At 40.8% G+C, this 17,221-nt stretch overlaps 3 protein-coding genes across 3 annotated transcripts in view; all 3 read left to right on the forward strand.

Annotated features, from left to right (window-relative positions):
* The first annotated feature begins 465 nt into the window (after positions 1 to 465).
* The window catches only part of LOC124285983 (neurogenic locus notch homolog protein 1-like), a 44,846-nt gene continuing 28,090 nt past the window's right edge, over positions 466 to 17,221 (forward strand). Inside the window, exon 1 of the mRNA XM_046722294.1 lies at positions 466 to 606. The gene's annotated coding sequence lies outside the window, so the exon portion shown is untranslated. The remainder of the gene's footprint in view (positions 607 to 17,221) is intronic.
* Positions 553 to 3,462, forward strand: LOC124285950 (sushi repeat-containing protein SRPX-like). The gene is made up of 5 exons (XM_046722238.1): positions 553 to 610; positions 1,627 to 1,740; positions 1,823 to 2,068; positions 2,524 to 2,721; positions 3,236 to 3,462. The coding sequence occupies exons 1-5, from the start codon at positions 553 to 555 to the stop codon at positions 3,406 to 3,408; spliced, it is 789 nt and encodes a 262-aa protein (XP_046578194.1). The 3' UTR covers positions 3,409 to 3,462.
* On the forward strand, positions 10,759 to 15,689 carry LOC124285951 (protein crumbs homolog 1-like). The gene is made up of 8 exons (XM_046722239.1): positions 10,759 to 10,765; positions 11,831 to 11,972; positions 12,497 to 12,663; positions 13,087 to 13,254; positions 13,569 to 13,799; positions 14,216 to 14,386; positions 14,886 to 15,017; positions 15,415 to 15,689. Exons 1-8 carry the CDS (start codon positions 10,759 to 10,761, stop codon positions 15,687 to 15,689), a joined length of 1,293 nt encoding a protein of 430 aa, XP_046578195.1.

The raw sequence follows: 17,221 nt of genomic DNA on the forward strand, positions 1-17,221 counted from the left end.
TGCATTGAGGCTTTGAAAGTTGTATTAAGGACTTACATTTGTATTAAAGCCTTGAAAGCTGCATTAAGGCCTTAAGGATGTAACTCTGATCAAACAACTCTTGGCAACGTAATAATGGTCTTTGGCCACAAAAGGCTTAAAATCCTTGTGACATACAGAAGTTACAGGAAGTAGGAAAATTAAAGTCAGTCTTTTTGTCTCAAGCACTTGTGCGTCCTTGATGGCAAAATTCACACAGAGGAACAACGGAACAGCGAGTAGTATCCCTGTTTAGTCTTGAAAGCTTGCCAACTCTTATCAGCTTGAATACAAGGACGTGGGCGACAAGTCTTCTATGCCAGAGAACCGATACATGGGACAGTTGTGGATGCAACTGGTTGACTTGGCAGGCCTGGTCGAATTGCTCGAGTAGATGTTATGGTGGACAGATACGCGAGAGGCTGGTGAATGTTCTCGACACGCCAGAATGTGGGACATTTGAACCCTGCGACGGAGGAAATGGGGCTTATGAAAGATGGGACTGCAACAAACACTGTGATGCAGGTCGCTATAATGGATATGGATGCTCCTGTCCTCTGGGAAGATATGGAGAATGCTGTGACAGCAGTAAGTATCACCTCATCTAAACATGTTACACATACCGTCAAGAACAGTGGCGCCTATACCAGGTAGCGAATTTAAATCAAGTTTTGTTTGTGGTTTAACTCATGACGTCAATCTGTATATAATCGAGTCAGACAAACCAGTGACATGCAAGTGAGTCAGCGATCCTGCGAGCGTGGGTTGCTGAAGAGTTTATCAACGTTACTCGTTGCTGCTCTTCTCAAAGGCATATGTTCATCGCACATTTTTAAGAGAAAAGTACTAAAGAACGAAAACTGCAATATAATAGAATTACATTCGTGCTGCGTAAAGGTTGACTCGTTTTCTTTTAAGTTGTTACCTGTGCCAGGCCAGTGTCCATTCCACACGGAAACGTTCACGGGGGAAGGTTCCAGTATAATGACGTCATCACCTACACATGTGACACCAGCTTTAACCTGACAGGTCCCAACTAGAGGACCTGCATGGTTAACGGAGGCTGGAGTCGTTCTACACCAAGATCTCTCTGTACGTATATCATTAAGCTGTGTTAGATATGAAAATAGTTGTGATTACTGGGTTGTTTGTTTAACGCCGAACTCAGCAATATTCCAGCTATATGACGCCAGTCTGTAAATAATCGATTATGGGCCAGGCAATCCAGTGATCAACAGCATGAGCATCGATCTACACAACTTGGTGTCAACCAAGTCACCATATGTACACAACTTGGTGTCAACCAAGTCGCGGGTCGAAGCTTGTAGGGATGGATGACATTTAATCTACATGATCACGAAGCCTATTAACCCCCATACACGTATATTTGCCGTGTTTGAAGTAGATCTTGGGTTAGTTGGGACATGTTTGAATCCGGAAGCGTTGAAGTGCATCGACTTGTATTGCGTTGTTATCATTCATGATATTGTAATGCCCCCGTAGTCGAGACTTTTTATCTAGTCGATGGTATCAACATTTTCTAAAGTGTACGTATGTCTTCATATCTGATATAATGCACCTCTCACATACACCCTGTGCTGTTTCCAGTCGCCGAGTCGTGTAAGAGTGGTCCGTGTCAGAATGGTGGCACATGTGTGGATGGTCTGGACAGGTACGACTGTGTCTGTGGAAGCGGCTGGACTGGGAAAAACTGTGATGTGGGTACGTTTAAGAAAACCATAAGCGCGAACATTTATACTGCATGATTCCCGATGTGGAAATAACCAGTTTATGTTCGTTTCAGATGTGCAAGCTCCAGTGGTTGACCAGTGTCCTCCTAGTGTTCGTTTGACTACTTCATCTCGTGAGATGACCTACACATGGACAATTCCAGTCTTCTCTGATCCCCATGGCAACCTTGTGAAAACATTCTCTGATTATGACAGTAACACTTTCACCTTCCCCTGGGGAGACTTCACCGTCCTCTATACTGCAGTGAAACCTAGCAACGGCCTTGAGACGAACTGCAGCTTCACAGTCAGCGTTAGACGTAAGGCCGCTTGTCGAATCGTTCGACCCCAAGTGGCACTGGTCATAGATGTACATGTCCCAATCACTTACAAACTATCAACGATTGTGATGTTCATCTTGAACAGGGAGCAGTGGGGTAGCCTAGTGGTTAAAGCGTTCGCTTGTCACGCCGAAGACCCGGCTTGGATTCCCCACATGGGTTCAATGTGTGAAGCCCATTTCTGGTGTCCCCGCCGTGATATTGCTGCAATATTGCTAAAAGCGGTGTGACCTCACTTACTCATCTTGCACACACGACTTAACAGAAAGTAACAATAGTATGATATTAAGTGATTTGTCCTGTCAGAAAAGACACAACCTACAGTGATAATTTTATCAATGTGATTATTATTTCATTGTCATCACTCTTTTCTTGTCTGTTCCTTTTCATGGGACATGAAATATACAATATATGTATTTATGTTCCGGATACAGCCAAACCGTGTCCACCCACTGTTGCCCCGAGCAACGGTTACGTCCTGTGTAACGGATGGAGAGCAGACTATGGGCAGTACTGTCTAGTTGGGTGCAACGCGAAGTACTCTCTCCCACGCAGTTTTGACGCGAGACAGTGGCTAGTGTGTGGCGCAAGTGGACACTGGGCTCCAGATTCTATTCCATTACGATGCAAAGGTGAGTGACACGATTTTCTACATGTGATTTATTCTCTTTTTCTATGTATTATTCCGTCATATTTGAAAGCACTAAACACACAATAATATTTTAAATGAATACAGTCACTTGCCAAATGATTAACAATGGTAGGCGGTGGGGTAGCCTAGTGGTTAAAGCGTTTGCTCGTCACGCCGAAGACCCGGGTTCGAATCCCCACATTGGTACAATGTATGAAGCCCATTTCTGGTGTCCCTCGCCGTGATGTTGCTGGAATATTGCTAAACGCGGCGTAAAAACAAACTCAGTCAGTCAGTTTAGGATCAAAACCACAATACGCCTTCTATTTAATATGGTTTTACGCCCTTTTCAGTAACATTATGCAATATCCTGGACACCTGAAATGGGCTTTTCAATGTAACCATCTGGGGAATCGAACCAGGGTCTTCGGCGTGACGAGCGCTACTGGCGCGTTAAAGATATTAGCAGGTTGTGTTGTATTCGTTCCTGCATTATGATTGCTTCTTTTATACAGTCGGAGATGCAGGTGACCATGCTGTGGTAAAGCCTGGAGACTGTCTCAGCGGGACTCACAAACAAAAGGAAGACTACATCCATGCTCTCAAACGGTCGTCTTTCAACTCTGTGTGCACTGACAACCATACTATCTGCTCCCCTGACAATGTCAATGTTGTATGCGGGGCATAGATGGTGGGCATATACGAATGTAACAATCAGACAAATCCATTTTCTGACTATCGTCAAAGAATACTGATGAAACAACTGAAAGAACTATTTGAAGGAAATATATATTTCTTGACAGTCGTGAACATAAATTGTATGGTATATTGTAGCAAATAAAACATTTATTTTATTGAACAGGAACTATTGGTGTGCTGTGTTGGTACCTTGATTTTCCAGCTTTGACCCATACCTGGGATTACATGTACCTTGAAAAGCATACTTCACTATGTACGTCACTATACGATACGACGTAAGTCACAGTTTCAGCTTACCTAAGCCATTAGTCACATATACTATTCCAAAAACGAAACGCATAACCCAGAAATATGTTGCGAAAAAGTTGTATTTTCAAACATGTATAACTCGTCCACAAATAGACTTTAAGAAATGATTTTTACATCAGTTTAGAAGGTAATGTCTATACAACCAAGAGGTAAATTTTAGATAACGGTGGCGTAGTGATTTGACCTTGAAACACCTTCAAAACGGATGCCGATTTCCGTAAGTAATATGGATTTTTATAGCCAGACAGTGCATGCTCTTTGCTGCACAATTGCAACTGGAAGGTGATTTCGGTTGCGTTGTGGCGATGCCTTTTTAATTCTTGTAAGAACTCCCATCAAAATAAATATTTTCAGGTAAAGCCGACATTTCACTTGTGCAGTTGTGTACAGTCATGTTATCAACACTTTTGTTACATATTTTGGCGATTGTTTGAACACAATAGGTAATTAATAGATTTTTCAAAATACTAAACGCCTATGCGTTTCCTTTTTGGGGATAGTATATGATGTGCTGGCATTAAGAAAACAAAAAGCCATTACTTATATCTGACGTGGTCGCAAAAACAAAACAACAAGTCATGACTCACATCTGACGTGCGGACATAAGTTAATAAAGAAGTCATGAGTCACATCTGACGTGCTGGCATAAGCAATAAAGAAGTCATGACTCTTGAGGCCTTGAATGTTTTAACCTTCGATCAAACAACTTCTGAGCAAGAGTGGCATGACGCTCTTTGAAATCCTGATAAAAATAGCATCCTCGATTGTACCTCAAAAGTTGCGAAATGAAAACACCAAAGGCTGGAGCTGTTGGAATATTGCTCGACATGAAAGGGAAGATGAGTATTGGAAAGTTGAAATCATCCTGTTTTTCATACAGCTTTGTAGAGATATTTTGTCACTCTGAATCTTTATGCAAAGATCTAAATGTGAAACAGTTCAGGCGGTCTCACTTGTTTCCTTAATTGCACGTTCAGGTGGGTAAATCAGTGGAAGGTAATGGGCTATCTGATGGTTATTGAACGATATTGAATCATCGATGTATTGAAAGTTAAACTTCTTTGCCAAATTATCGTGTTTTGATTTTGCCAACACCAGCAAAAATTCTTATTCATATGCATAAAAGCAGTTCCGCAAGGAGGGGAGCACAATAGGTGCCCATGGGGGTGCCTATACGTCTTGGCGAAATGTTTTACCCCCACGTCACATTTCACAAAGATGTTATCAATGTGAAAGTCCAGCATTTCACATACTGTTTTCTCGGTACACTTCGAATGACATTTGCTTTCATTCTTGACAAATCGTCATGAACCTCTGAAAATAGACATGTAGGCATATCTTTGTTCACCACGTTTGTTTACAAAAGCCCCATGAATCAAGGAATGAAGTTTTTCCTAAAGTTTGTTATTTGGGATAGTAGTATACAATGTTGCAAAATGAAATGTTTTGACAGAACGGAACTCGGTCCGTTTCTGAGATTCTAAAAATGTAAGCAAATCTTTTGAGTTTTTGAGAAACGACATGGCATTAATTCCGCTTGTCTCAAAAATGTTCTGTGAATATCGAGAAAGTCCTTCCTTGATAGTATTAAAGATTATGGTTAATCTCTGAGACAGGGATCTGGTGGTACATTTGCTGGAACCAGCAATAAATCTCTTCTTGTATGGATTGTGATAGAGTTCAAAAGAGGAATGGACATGTCTTCAGGATTTAGAGTCTTTTAACCAAGATCTCAAAGAGTCGTGCGACCCTTCTCAGAAGTTACAAGAGCATAGTTGCAACATCCAAGGCATCAGATAAGCTTTCTAAACGTTTTATGGCATATTAGTCTAGATATGTGCAATTCAAACTTTGATGCATCAGTGACGAAAGATGATGTCCGATGCAATTCCCGATTTGGACTTGTACCATACCTTCCCGAAGTGAACAATTGACTAGCGCTTGCATGCGTGCATGTCGTGTGTTCCACTGTCCCTATTTGATGGTGATTAATAAACGCATGATCATCGTATCTCATGATGCCAGTCACTGGATTGTTTGGTCCAGATTAGATTTGTTTAGCGAGTCGGCCGTTAACAAAACACACAGATGCTCATAATATAGCCGGAACTGTATAATCGACTCTGCTTTTAATAAAGAATCCTTATTGATGTGGACAGGCTTTTGTAGATATAGATTATTAATATGGAGAGAAACCAGAAAAGAAAAGAAATTTAAATATTCAAATTAGATAGGTCCTGGTGAAGATGCATACAATCGTTTTTGGAAATATAAAAGATTTTTTTATCTTACATGTTTAAGTAAAGCGTATATTTTGTTATCTGGTATATCCTCTATTGCATTCCAACAGTATTGTACTGGGCGGACGTCCTGGTTCAAACGATCACTAGCTTATCGGAATAATTAAATACTTTAAACGTCCTAAGTGATTTCATGTTGATATCAACATTGAAAAAAACCATCCTGTTCATGACAAAGTCACAATCTAATCAAGGTGTAATCTATCACTTTGAGAGCATGTTTGATAAAGTCGCTTGCTATTCTAAGATGTCTACAAGATCCATGCAGCTGAAAATAAGCACGTAACACCAGGAGAGTCAACATTCGAATCAGACCAACGGATCGAATGGACCAGTTCCAAAATCATTTTCTCCAGCTTACAATATATATAATAAAAAGAATTAACAGAAGCTATCAACAAATTATACTTAACAAAATTAGTCATGGAACGTCATGAATGAGTTTTTCCAATAAAATGTTTACGCAATCGTCGATTTGATACCCGGATGAAACACATTTATTTTCATTAAGTGTACACACTACTTCCATTGTTCGATTAAATTTAACAAGTGTCAAGTTTATACTTTGGTTAAGTATATGCAATTGTATTAAAGAAGTTAATTAGTTTTGACTGCGTTTTATAAGATTACAAATAAAGTGATATTGCAGCTTAAAGAAGCTTTGCTCTTCAAGAAAGAAATGGACAGTGATTACAGTCTTTCTACCTTGGGGATCGTATGTTTTACAATTCAACTTTATTCATCCTCGACTGGTCCTTGTCTACAAATGTTACTAAATACAATACACGAACATATTCAGCGTGTAATGGGAAATCACTTCAATCAATCTTTCTCTGCATAAATGGCATTCATTCTGCTAAAAGGAATAGGGGGTAGCCCATTTTGGGGGGATATTATTTTGGATCCAAATTGAATGATGGTTTATGGATTTATAAAATGATTATTCCATTCGCAACGTCTTATGAATGGGCACACGTTGTTTTGGGATGAATCAAAAGTTAATTGGACATCCTTGACAGGCGCAACAGGGTGTTTCGCAGACAGAATGAGCTTTCTCATGCCGTTAACGTTTGACAGAACGATCGTTTTAGGGGTGGGATCACTGACTGGTACAGCACTGTCATTCACTGACTGTCACTAGGCAGTACTAGTACAGTGACATTATCCTGGAGGCACACGGGATGCTATTGGCGTGTCGACCTGGACGCCATTTAATGTCTTAGGATAACAACGCAAGAAGACAAAAGGCTCGTATTGTTACTGAGTACCTCAAATATGAAAAACCAGCCAGCCTAATCATGGCCAGGACCCAGTCCAGACTTGTTACCCATCGGAAATGTCTTGGATATCCTGCACGCCACAGTCAAAAAGCACCGACCACTATCAACGAACTTGGCGCTGCCCTGTATAATGAATGGGATGGAGTGTACTCGAGTTGGCATTGGACGTTTGATTAAGAGTATGCCTAATCGAATCCACGATTGTCAAGAGAACAGTGGCGGATTCACGCGATATTATCAATTTTGTGTTTTCTGTAAGGTGCTTTGGCCAATCATCTAACAAGATCATCATGGTCATCTGACGTTAAACGACGAATACAATCTCACTCAGGTGTCCCTGTTACACTGTTTAAATATTTATCTCATTGTAGATGTAGTGGTTTTATATCCTCCACATATTTAGTATATTGTAGAATTTATCGCAATAAGCGATTGGCTATGACAAGCTTCCGACATAAACTGCCATGATCATCAGCGGCAAGCATGTTACAACTAACAAGCATAATGTCGACAAGTACAAACCCCCCACCCACACACACACACACACGCGCGCACGCACGCACGCACGCACGCACGCGCGCGCACAAACATATACATATTGATGAACGTTTCCAGTCTTTTGCAATTATTTGAATTATAGAGGTATGTTCAGTAAATGACTTTGAAAACAGATTTTATACAGTATACATTGTTGCCATATGGGTAATATACTGTGTGCATTTACTTTACAGTGGGTGTGAAGCCCATTTCTGGTGATCCCCGCCGTGATATGGCTTGAATATTGCTAAAAGCGGCGTAAAACCATACTCACTCACTCATTCACTCACTGTACAGTGGTCACTTAAGTGAGCCTGGCTTAACCCCGCATTGAACATTGTTTCAGGTGTAGAGGGAGAAAAGCCCGATGTTATGCAGTTCTTGAACACTTAACACTTACGGTGGAATCCATCACAATTGCACAAAAAATCCATTAGAATTAGAGCTGAGAAACCTGCAAACATAATCAGGGCGAATTAGTTTCATAGTTTATTTTATCCCAACTGACGGAAGTAGGGGTTATGGATTGGTGAGGGTCATTCGCGAAGTCAATGCTCATAATAAGTGGTAAGAAAAGACATTTAACCTAGCATGACAATTTGGCAGTGGTGTATGTATTCATGCCTAGATACAGGACGGGTATAACATCGCTGTAACATTCAAGCAATATCCGCAGTAACACCGGTATTCAATACAGTAATCTTACCATGTAAATATGTGGGTTTCCTTGATTTGAGTTTCCAGTTGAATCAAGTCAAGATTTTCTCCCTATACATCAGAACATAATTCTGGATTATGGTACACTGATATATGACTGACTCGTTACAAATATTAGTTGTATCGTATCAACACAATTCATGTGCTCCCAATGGACACACACACACACACACAGCACTATTCAAAGCTGGGGATGAAAACTGGAAAATATTAAAGGAACACTTGAATTTTCCTGTGTGTCTCTAACCCGTGAAGGTCCGCGTTAGCATGATCTTCAGTAACTCATGCTTGTCGTAAGAGGCGACTAACGGTATCGGGTGGTCAGGCTCGCTGGCTTTGTTGACGCATGTCATCGGTTCCCAACTGCGCAGATCGATGCTCATGCTGTTGATCACTGGATTGTCTGGTCCAGACTCGATTTTATACAGACCGCCGCCATATAGCTGGAATATTGCTGAGTGCAGCATAAAACCTAACTCAGTCACTCACTCCTGTGTGTCTCTATTTGTTTCTCTCAGTATATTTCAATTCACAATGTAATCGATGTATTTAGAAAGCAACTTTAGGTCAAGTGCGTGACCAGCATTTCAGTGTAGCTTTGAATGTTTGTCCTATCCGTAGGGTGTGGGGGGGTGGGGTGTGTGTGTGTCGAGTCTGTGTTGAATTTGTTTTGAATTGAATAACCTGATTTAAAGAGAGATAATAACACCAAGCATAATCATTAATTTAGAACAGTTCTTTCTTTCATGGCATTAAAAGAATAGTTACGAAATTGACGCCTGATAAACAAGGATTACATAATCCATTAATTATCTCCATTCTCTCCGGCATTGTCAGGTAGATCTAGCACATACAAAACAGGGCGTGCACACATGTGTCGCACAGACTTATATATATATCTATATATCTATATATATAGCGATTAATGTGTCCCTCTGTGTGCCAGGAAGTACTTGCGAAGGGACAAGTTTACATGTTATCGATTTTTCCTTTCCTGGAAGGTTTTGATCGCTAACAGTGAAATATATCCCCTAGCCCCCTCCCCTCTCATCAGTTTCGAAAATATGCCATACTCCGTGGCATTGCACTCATTTACTATTAGAACCTAAATACTAAACTTTGCGCAAAGGCAAGGCATAATAACAGAAGCTTGGAAAAGCAATGGTTAGGCTTTACTAGCATAGATGAATAACACGCATTCCAAGAAAAGATACCGGGAGGTAGGAAGTGGTTATTTTCCGAAATGACAAGCTGATATTGCCCATATGGCAGTACGGATTCCCAGCTGAAGAGACACAAGGGAGATAACTTACAAAACGTATTTAATGCGTCACGATAAAGCATCAATATATATGTAATTCATACTGGCGGTAAAGGGGGATAATTCAGAAAGCGTTTTTAAAGTATCTTTGATTTCATTCTATTTCACAATAAAACCTTCTAGATGTCGCTTCAGCTGTGTAAAATTGTTCTATAAATCGAAATGTAAATGAATCGAATAAATTATCCCGGTAAAATTACATTATCCACGAAGGAGTAAATTCACACTGTAGATATTTAGATGACAATAAATGCACATTGTAAATTAATCTAGGTAGTTACAAAAATGCATCCTGTAAATATCTTTATAACAGTAAATAACTAATTAACTATATCAATTGACATTAAGGGGCGCTATTTAAACAAACTTGGAATCGCAGTTTAAACAAAAAGAGGAACAGAGAGCTTATACGTGGAAGTTATTCAGAATTACTGCAATTTTTAATTGTTCATTTTACACAATAATACAAGGCTTTTGTGGGTTGCTGTTTTACTGTTATTGTACGAATAGTCAAGTTCTAGCTTCTGAGTGTAGCTACGTAAACATGTGACCATAATGAATCATTTGAAACGCTGCCAACTTTCACCTCTACTGGCTTCTGCACACAAATACTGACGGCTTGAGACGGCCAATCAAGTAACACGAGATTATAGGAAATAAGTTTCAACAGCACTTGTGATACACAGATGCGTTTAGAGGCCGATAACATAGATGTTTAACAAGGTTTATCCTCTGTTTCTGGTATTTGTGCTCTCAAGAGCCGCGCAGAGAGACATTCTAAACTTCAAGGTTAGATAATGTTTGTGTATTGCTTTGTTTCCAGTGGGCTGTGTCCGAGGCAGTTACTACAATGCTGATACGGGTGAATGTACGCAATGTCCAGTAGGTCAATATACAGACAGTTCTGGACACACCAGTTGCACTCATTGTCCAGCCCACACTACCTCAGTTGAAACAGGAGCATCGTCTAGAGTCCAGTGTGAAGGTAGACACATTCTTTCCTTAGAGAAGCTTAACAACGAGCTAAGACACATAATCACACACTGTGATCTTCAAGACATTGTTCGAATTTGCAAGCAGCCACTGACAGATATACTCATGGGAACGAATAACACCTGAAAGTACACCTGGAAAAGAATAAAGGAACACTTGTACTTTCAGGTGTTCCCTTATTCGTTTCCACGAATATATTTACAACTCTCCTCTATTTTCCTTGCTATTGACCAGCAGAGTTGACAATTCTTTTCATTTTTGAAAGCCATTGACCAGCAGATGTTTACAATTCTCTTCTATGTTGAAACCATTGTCCAGCAGAGTTTACAATTCTCTTCTATGTTGAAACCATTTTCCTGTAGAGTTTTCAATTGTCTTCTGTGTTGAAACCATTGCCCAGCAGAGTTTATAATTCTCTTCCATTTCCAGTAGAATTAACAGTTCTCTTCTATGTTGAAACCATTGTCCAGCAGAGTTTATAATTCTCTTCCATGTTGAAACCATTGTCCAGCAGAGTTTATAATTCTCTTCCATGTTGAAACCATTGTCCAGCAAAGTTTAAATTCTTTTCTATGTTGAAACCAATGTCCGGCAGAGTTTACAATTCTCTTCTATGTTGAAACCATTTTCCTGTAGAGTTTTCAATTGTCTTCTGTGTTGAAACCATTGCCCAGCAGAGTTTATAATTCTCTTCCATGTTGAAACCATTGTCCAGCAGAGTTTATAACTCTCTTCCATGTTGAAACTATTGTCCAATAAAGTTTGCAATTCTCTTCTATGTTGAAACCATTGTCCAGTAGAGTCTACAGTTCTCTTCTATGTTGAAACCATTGCCCAGCAGAGTTTACCATTCTCTTCTATGTTGCCAGCTATTTCCCAACAGATTTTTCAGTTCCCTTCCATGTTGCTAACCACTGAAATGCTGATGTTTACAATCCCCTTCCATGTTGCCAGCCATGTGTAAGCCAGGCATGTTCTCTGCGACTGGCGTGGTGCCATGCAGCCCGTGTGATATCGGCCAGTACCAGGACAGCTGGGGAAGCAGGTCTTGTCTGGAATGTCCAGGGGGAAAGACTACACTAACCCAAGAAGCAAAGTCAGTTGACAAATGCCAGGGTAAAAAACAAATTTAGCTTTAGTTTTCTTCATCAATTCTTCTGCCGTTACTCATACATAAACGCTTTTTTGAGTTTTTAATGATGATACATGACATTTATGAGTAGTTTGCCCATAAGATGAAACATTTGAAATGATCGCGTTGCAATGATGAACCGATACATTCGTATAACTCGGTTTTCTGTTTAGAATTTGATGTTGAGTTAATTCCGAGCGACAACACGACTGCTACTGCACAGACAGCTGTTGGAGGTCAACTGGACCTGCCTAATGTCACACTGGGGCTGTGGTTGAAGACACAAAGTCATCACAGTCACATCAGATGGCAAAGAGTTGATGTCATTACACATGGAAATCAACCGTCTCAGAACTAGGATTCAAGGGTACATAATCGTCCTGTTAATTAAGAGATACAATTTATATTAAAAGACATTTTGTATTTAATGTTCCTCAATATGAAAATGTTTTACTCACATTCAACTTTAATTCGTTTGCATATTGAAGTGTTACCATTAAGTCCGCTGTCTTCCTGAATGATACGATGTGGCACAAGCACATTGTCACCGTCACACATGGCGATGTTGAAACGTACACAGACGGTGTATCTGGAGAGACAACTGGGCATACAGGCAAGCTGACAATCAACGGATCTCTGGTGGTTACTGCTGGAGGTATGTACGAGCAAGTGAGCATGAGCATCTGAAATATTCGGAGCGGTGGGGTAGACTATGGGTACAATGCGTAAATCCCAATTACATTTTTGTTGTATCATCTCCTTCTGATTACAGTGGGTGCTGGGGTAGCCTAATGGTAAAAGTGTTCGCGCCGCAGACCCGGGTTCGATTGGGTTCTACCCTTGGGTACAATGTATGAAGCCCATTTCTAATGTCCCCCGTCGTGATATTGCTGAAACATTAAAGCGGCGTAAAACCAAACTCTCTCAGTTACTATGAAATATTCTATAAAACATAATCATAGAACTAAAACTTTGTTTGAAACGTTTGTCACTTGTTGTAGTGAGTCACAGTTCCCATACACACGAAGTCATGGCGTTGCTCGGTAAAATGACTCCGGAAATATACGTTCATTCACAGGGGAAGGGTTCGCCGGAATCATCTCCCAGGTGAACATATGGTCCGGTATTCACGCCTCTATGTCTCGAAGATGCTTCAGCGATGATCACGGAGACTTGTTTTCGTGGCAGACCTTTGCCAAAGCTGATTTAGTAGACAGTTTCGTACAGATACCCAGCGAGTGTGATGGTAAGCGTTTTGTTTGTCAGAAATGAAGATTTACATTAAAAATATTTCAGGCTATTCCCTACACTAAATTCTCCATCCCAAACCGATGGATCACACTGTTCTGATATTTTGAGGGTCAAGGATGTGCCCATATGTAATTGTTCTGAAAAGAATGTAGTGGTACAGCATTTCGTTTACGTGTTACATCACATCCGCCAGCGTTTGTGTAGCGATTGATGGCTTCCTATAAGAACTAAGAGATACAAACGCTTACATGTAAAGGAAAACATACGACCTAATGTCCAAATGCTGATTGTAAAAATTATCCCCTTCAGACACTGACGTCTGCAGCTCCAGTCCCTGTTTCCATGGCGACTGCACTGATGAGCTGGGTGGGTATAGGTGTACGTGTAGTGGTGGCTTCACCGGAGTGAACTGCGACGTCAACATCGACGATTGTGGCGGTAATGTGTGCGCAAACAACGGTACATGCGTGGACGGCGTCGAGAGCTACACGTGTTTGTGTACGTCGGAATATACGGGCCAGTACTGTGACGATGTTCTTGGTTAGAATTATTGCCTCGATAGATGGCTGTTTTCTACCATCCTGTCTGACAATATCTGGAAGCCCTTGCAGTTGCATTAACTGGCGTGTCAAACAAAATATACATTAAGTATAGAACGTGAGTGCAAAATAATACCCAGGCTTGTCTATCCTCAGAATTCCGTTTCATGTAGAGGGAAAAAGTGAAAATTGTATGAATGGTTCACTGAAAATCAGCGAGGACACCAAGTGTTCGTATAAAGAGTAAGCAAGTCCTGCCCTGTCGGTAGGTTTAAAACAACATTAACAAGTAAGTTACGATTGTCGAAAACCGTGTACCATAGTGCAAGGAAGATGGTCGAAGCATCTTCTTGCTGTTGTACACGAAAGGTAATGGAGACGCATTCACCTGTATAAGGACATGTTGTTTTTCTGCAGTGCACGGGGAATGGGGAAGCTGGGGCAACTGGAGCAGATGCAGTGAAGAATGTGATGGAGGGGTCAGAAATCGTACACGGCGCTGTGACAATCCACAACTTCAGAATGGGGGGAGGGACTGTGACGGGGGCGACGACGATGTAGGAGACAGTAACACACAGGCGTGTCCAGGTAGGCGCAACATCATTGCTACGTTAGCAATGCAATCACTCAAAGCTAAACGGAAATTCATGAAGAAATATATTATATTAGTTGTTGTATCATCTCTTTCCTATGAAGAAAGATCCGGGTTAGAATTGGTCTTCAGCAACCCATGCTTGTCGTTAGAAGCCACTAACGGAATGGTCATGTTCGGTTGTCACATGACATCCTGTCCCATGTACATTGATCGATACTCATGATGGCCCAGACTCGACATACAGCTGGAATATTGCTGAGTGCGGCGTTAAACAACATCAAATAAAATCTTTCCGATGACGTAATTATATAAGCCATTGTATACGTCAATATTTTGCATTTAAGACATCAGGAACAAATATTTCATAAAATCCAATTTCACATCAATTTGGTTCGTCTTAACCAGGAAGCAGATGATATAATCTTTCCGCGAGAATCGTGTCATATAGCCTAATGTTGAAATAAATTTAAAAAATGATTAAGTTATCTTTAGTTTGCTCCGATGTTGTTAAGCCGATGAATGGCACTTTTGACTGCGACACGAAAGGGAGGATGATGTTCTGCAACGTGAGTTGCGACGAAGGCTACAGCTTCGACATCCCCCCGCTGGACATTTACGAGTGCGGTGATGAAACCGGATATGTCTGGAACTTTAAAACTGAAGATAACCCATACCACAGACTACCAAACTGCATGGGCAAGTTACATCTTAATTTAACCATGCGATACAAACAGTATTATCGCTGTTGGTACACACTTATGAAAATGTTTTCTTTGTCAATGTTTTTGTAGACCTACCGTTTAAAATTTGAAAACGTACCTTTTTTACGCTCTTTGCGTAGTGTATTTTCGATGCCACTCACGCTCACCCCAAACCCTAAAAAGGACTTTAAATGGTATGAACATGTAAATATTAGAGTATACAAAAATCCACATAGAAGAAATGTATATCCACAAATACTGTAAAATTGGTCTCCATTTAAAACGCAGAATCTTTAATCATACACCTCCAACGTTTGTAGAAATCCACCCAGCAGATGCACTAGACGTTCACTACACAGCCGAGTATACGGATCTGATTTGTGACGCCGCCAATGTGGACGAGGCAAAAAACAAAGTTCAAGAGGTCGTCCAAGCAGAAATATCCTCCATCCCCTGTATAATAGAAATACGTTGCCAGGTGACCAGTGTTGTTATTGACAACTGTGAGGGGCAACAACGTAAAAAGCGTTCGGCGTCCCCCGCCGGGTTTACGGTGACGTTCGGAAACAGCCCTGCAACTGGTGTGTACGGATAACGGATATAGTGTCATGTTGTTGGTCACCTCCAGATGGCGCCATCTATACAAGGCAAGGGAGGTAACTGAGGGTAAAAATGCAGTTTCCACGCATGCTGAACTAGGCTCGAATAATGGAGCTAGGTATTGACTGGACTAACGGGTCATACATATACCAATCCAAATATCGTAACAAAATCGGCATCCGGTTCATAAATAACATAGCGACTGTCGTGAAGATATTAGTGTAGTCAGTCAACTTCCTTGCCTCGGGAATATGGATGGTTCTTGTTTCTGATTCTTTATATTAAAAGGCCACTGATCCAGAGCGATTAATGTTTCCAGTCAACAGTCATATTAGGAAACCGGGCGTTTGGTAGTCAGGCTTTGTAACGATTTATGGCGTGGCATCTTACCCCGGCGGAATGGGCCACCGCTCATAACATCAATCACCGGATTGTTTGTTCTGACCTGAGTATTAACAGGATGTCCTCATATAGAAGGAACATTGAGTTTGGCGTCAAGCACATAGTGATAATTGATGACGTTGTCGTATCATTCGTGACCCATTCGTGTTATTCCGGGACAAGCCGAATACCGTTCTTGGAGTTTACGGAAAGGGCAAGTGTTGTGACGAATGGTTGTCGTATACGAGGAGATGTGAAGATTGTAAGAGTAGCCTCCCTTGAAACGCGATTCCCTTGCTCTGATGATTTTACGTTGCTCATCTTTTTGGAAGACCTGGCTTAACCGACTTAAGAGTTGTTAATTTATCAGCAATGTAGCGGAAATTCAGAATGAGAACTTCACCTTATCACATATAGTCATGTCGCTGCTAACAGATTTAACCCACGCCACTTATCGCGTATTCAAAACTGAACTTGTGCTTGTAAAATATTTGACATACACACTGTATTCCATTTTCATTGGCTCTTAAATTTCTCTTGTTTAAAACTTCCTGCCATCGTTTACCTATAGCAGTAGGTAGGTGTCACAAAATTCAACCCGAAGAAAGAATGTGTAACCTCTGCGACACTTTTGATGTTGGCGATGATTTTCATAACATTTTTCTCTGCCCTTTCTTCAAACATCATCGGAAACCTTATCCCCAACCATTATGTTAAAAAACCCACAGCGTTAAAATTTAATGAACTGTTATCCCCCGCCGCGCGTTTAGCGCGAAGAGGGGTATATAGTATTAGGCTCCGTACGTACGAATTGGAATATCTTAAGAACCGTTGACTAGATTCTTTTCATATTTGGTACCTAGGTTCATCACAGTATAAGAAAGGTACCAGTCTGGTTTGGTAACCTTGACCTTCATTTCAAGGTCACAAGGGGACTTTAACGTTTACCCTTGTCAGCGAGATATCTCAAGAACAATTCACTTGATTTTCTTCATATTCAACACCAAGCTTTGTCTAGGGAAGGTGCAGGGCACATTTGCTTTTGGTGACCTTCACATAATTTTCAAGGTCATGGCGACACTTTGAAGATTTCAGCATGTTAAGCTAAATGTTAAGCTTGTCAGCGAGATATCTCAAGAACCGTTC

This window comes from Haliotis rubra, unplaced genomic scaffold, assembly GCF_003918875.1.
Source record: "Haliotis rubra isolate DU_JTF1 unplaced genomic scaffold, ASM391887v1 Scf371, whole genome shotgun sequence".
Classification (NCBI taxonomy): Eukaryota; Metazoa; Mollusca; class Gastropoda; order Lepetellida; family Haliotidae; genus Haliotis; species Haliotis rubra.

Coding starts and splice junctions, on each gene's coding strand:
- LOC124285950 (XM_046722238.1), top strand. CDS start 553: ATGGATATGGATGCTCCTGTCCTCTGGGAAGATATGGAGAATGCTGTG. Junction 611..1,626: donor GAATGCTGTGACAGCAGTAA/GTATCACCTCAT, acceptor TGCTGTTTCCAG/TCGCCGAGTCGTGTAAGAGT. Junction 2,722..3,235: donor TATTCCATTACGATGCAAAG/GTGAGTGACACG, acceptor TCTTTTATACAG/TCGGAGATGCAGGTGACCAT.
- LOC124285951 (XM_046722239.1), top strand. Junction 13,255..13,568: donor GATACCCAGCGAGTGTGATG/GTAAGCGTTTTG, acceptor TATCCCCTTCAG/ACACTGACGTCTGCAGCTCC. Junction 14,387..14,885: donor TAACACACAGGCGTGTCCAG/GTAGGCGCAACA, acceptor AGTTATCTTTAG/TTTGCTCCGATGTTGTTAAG.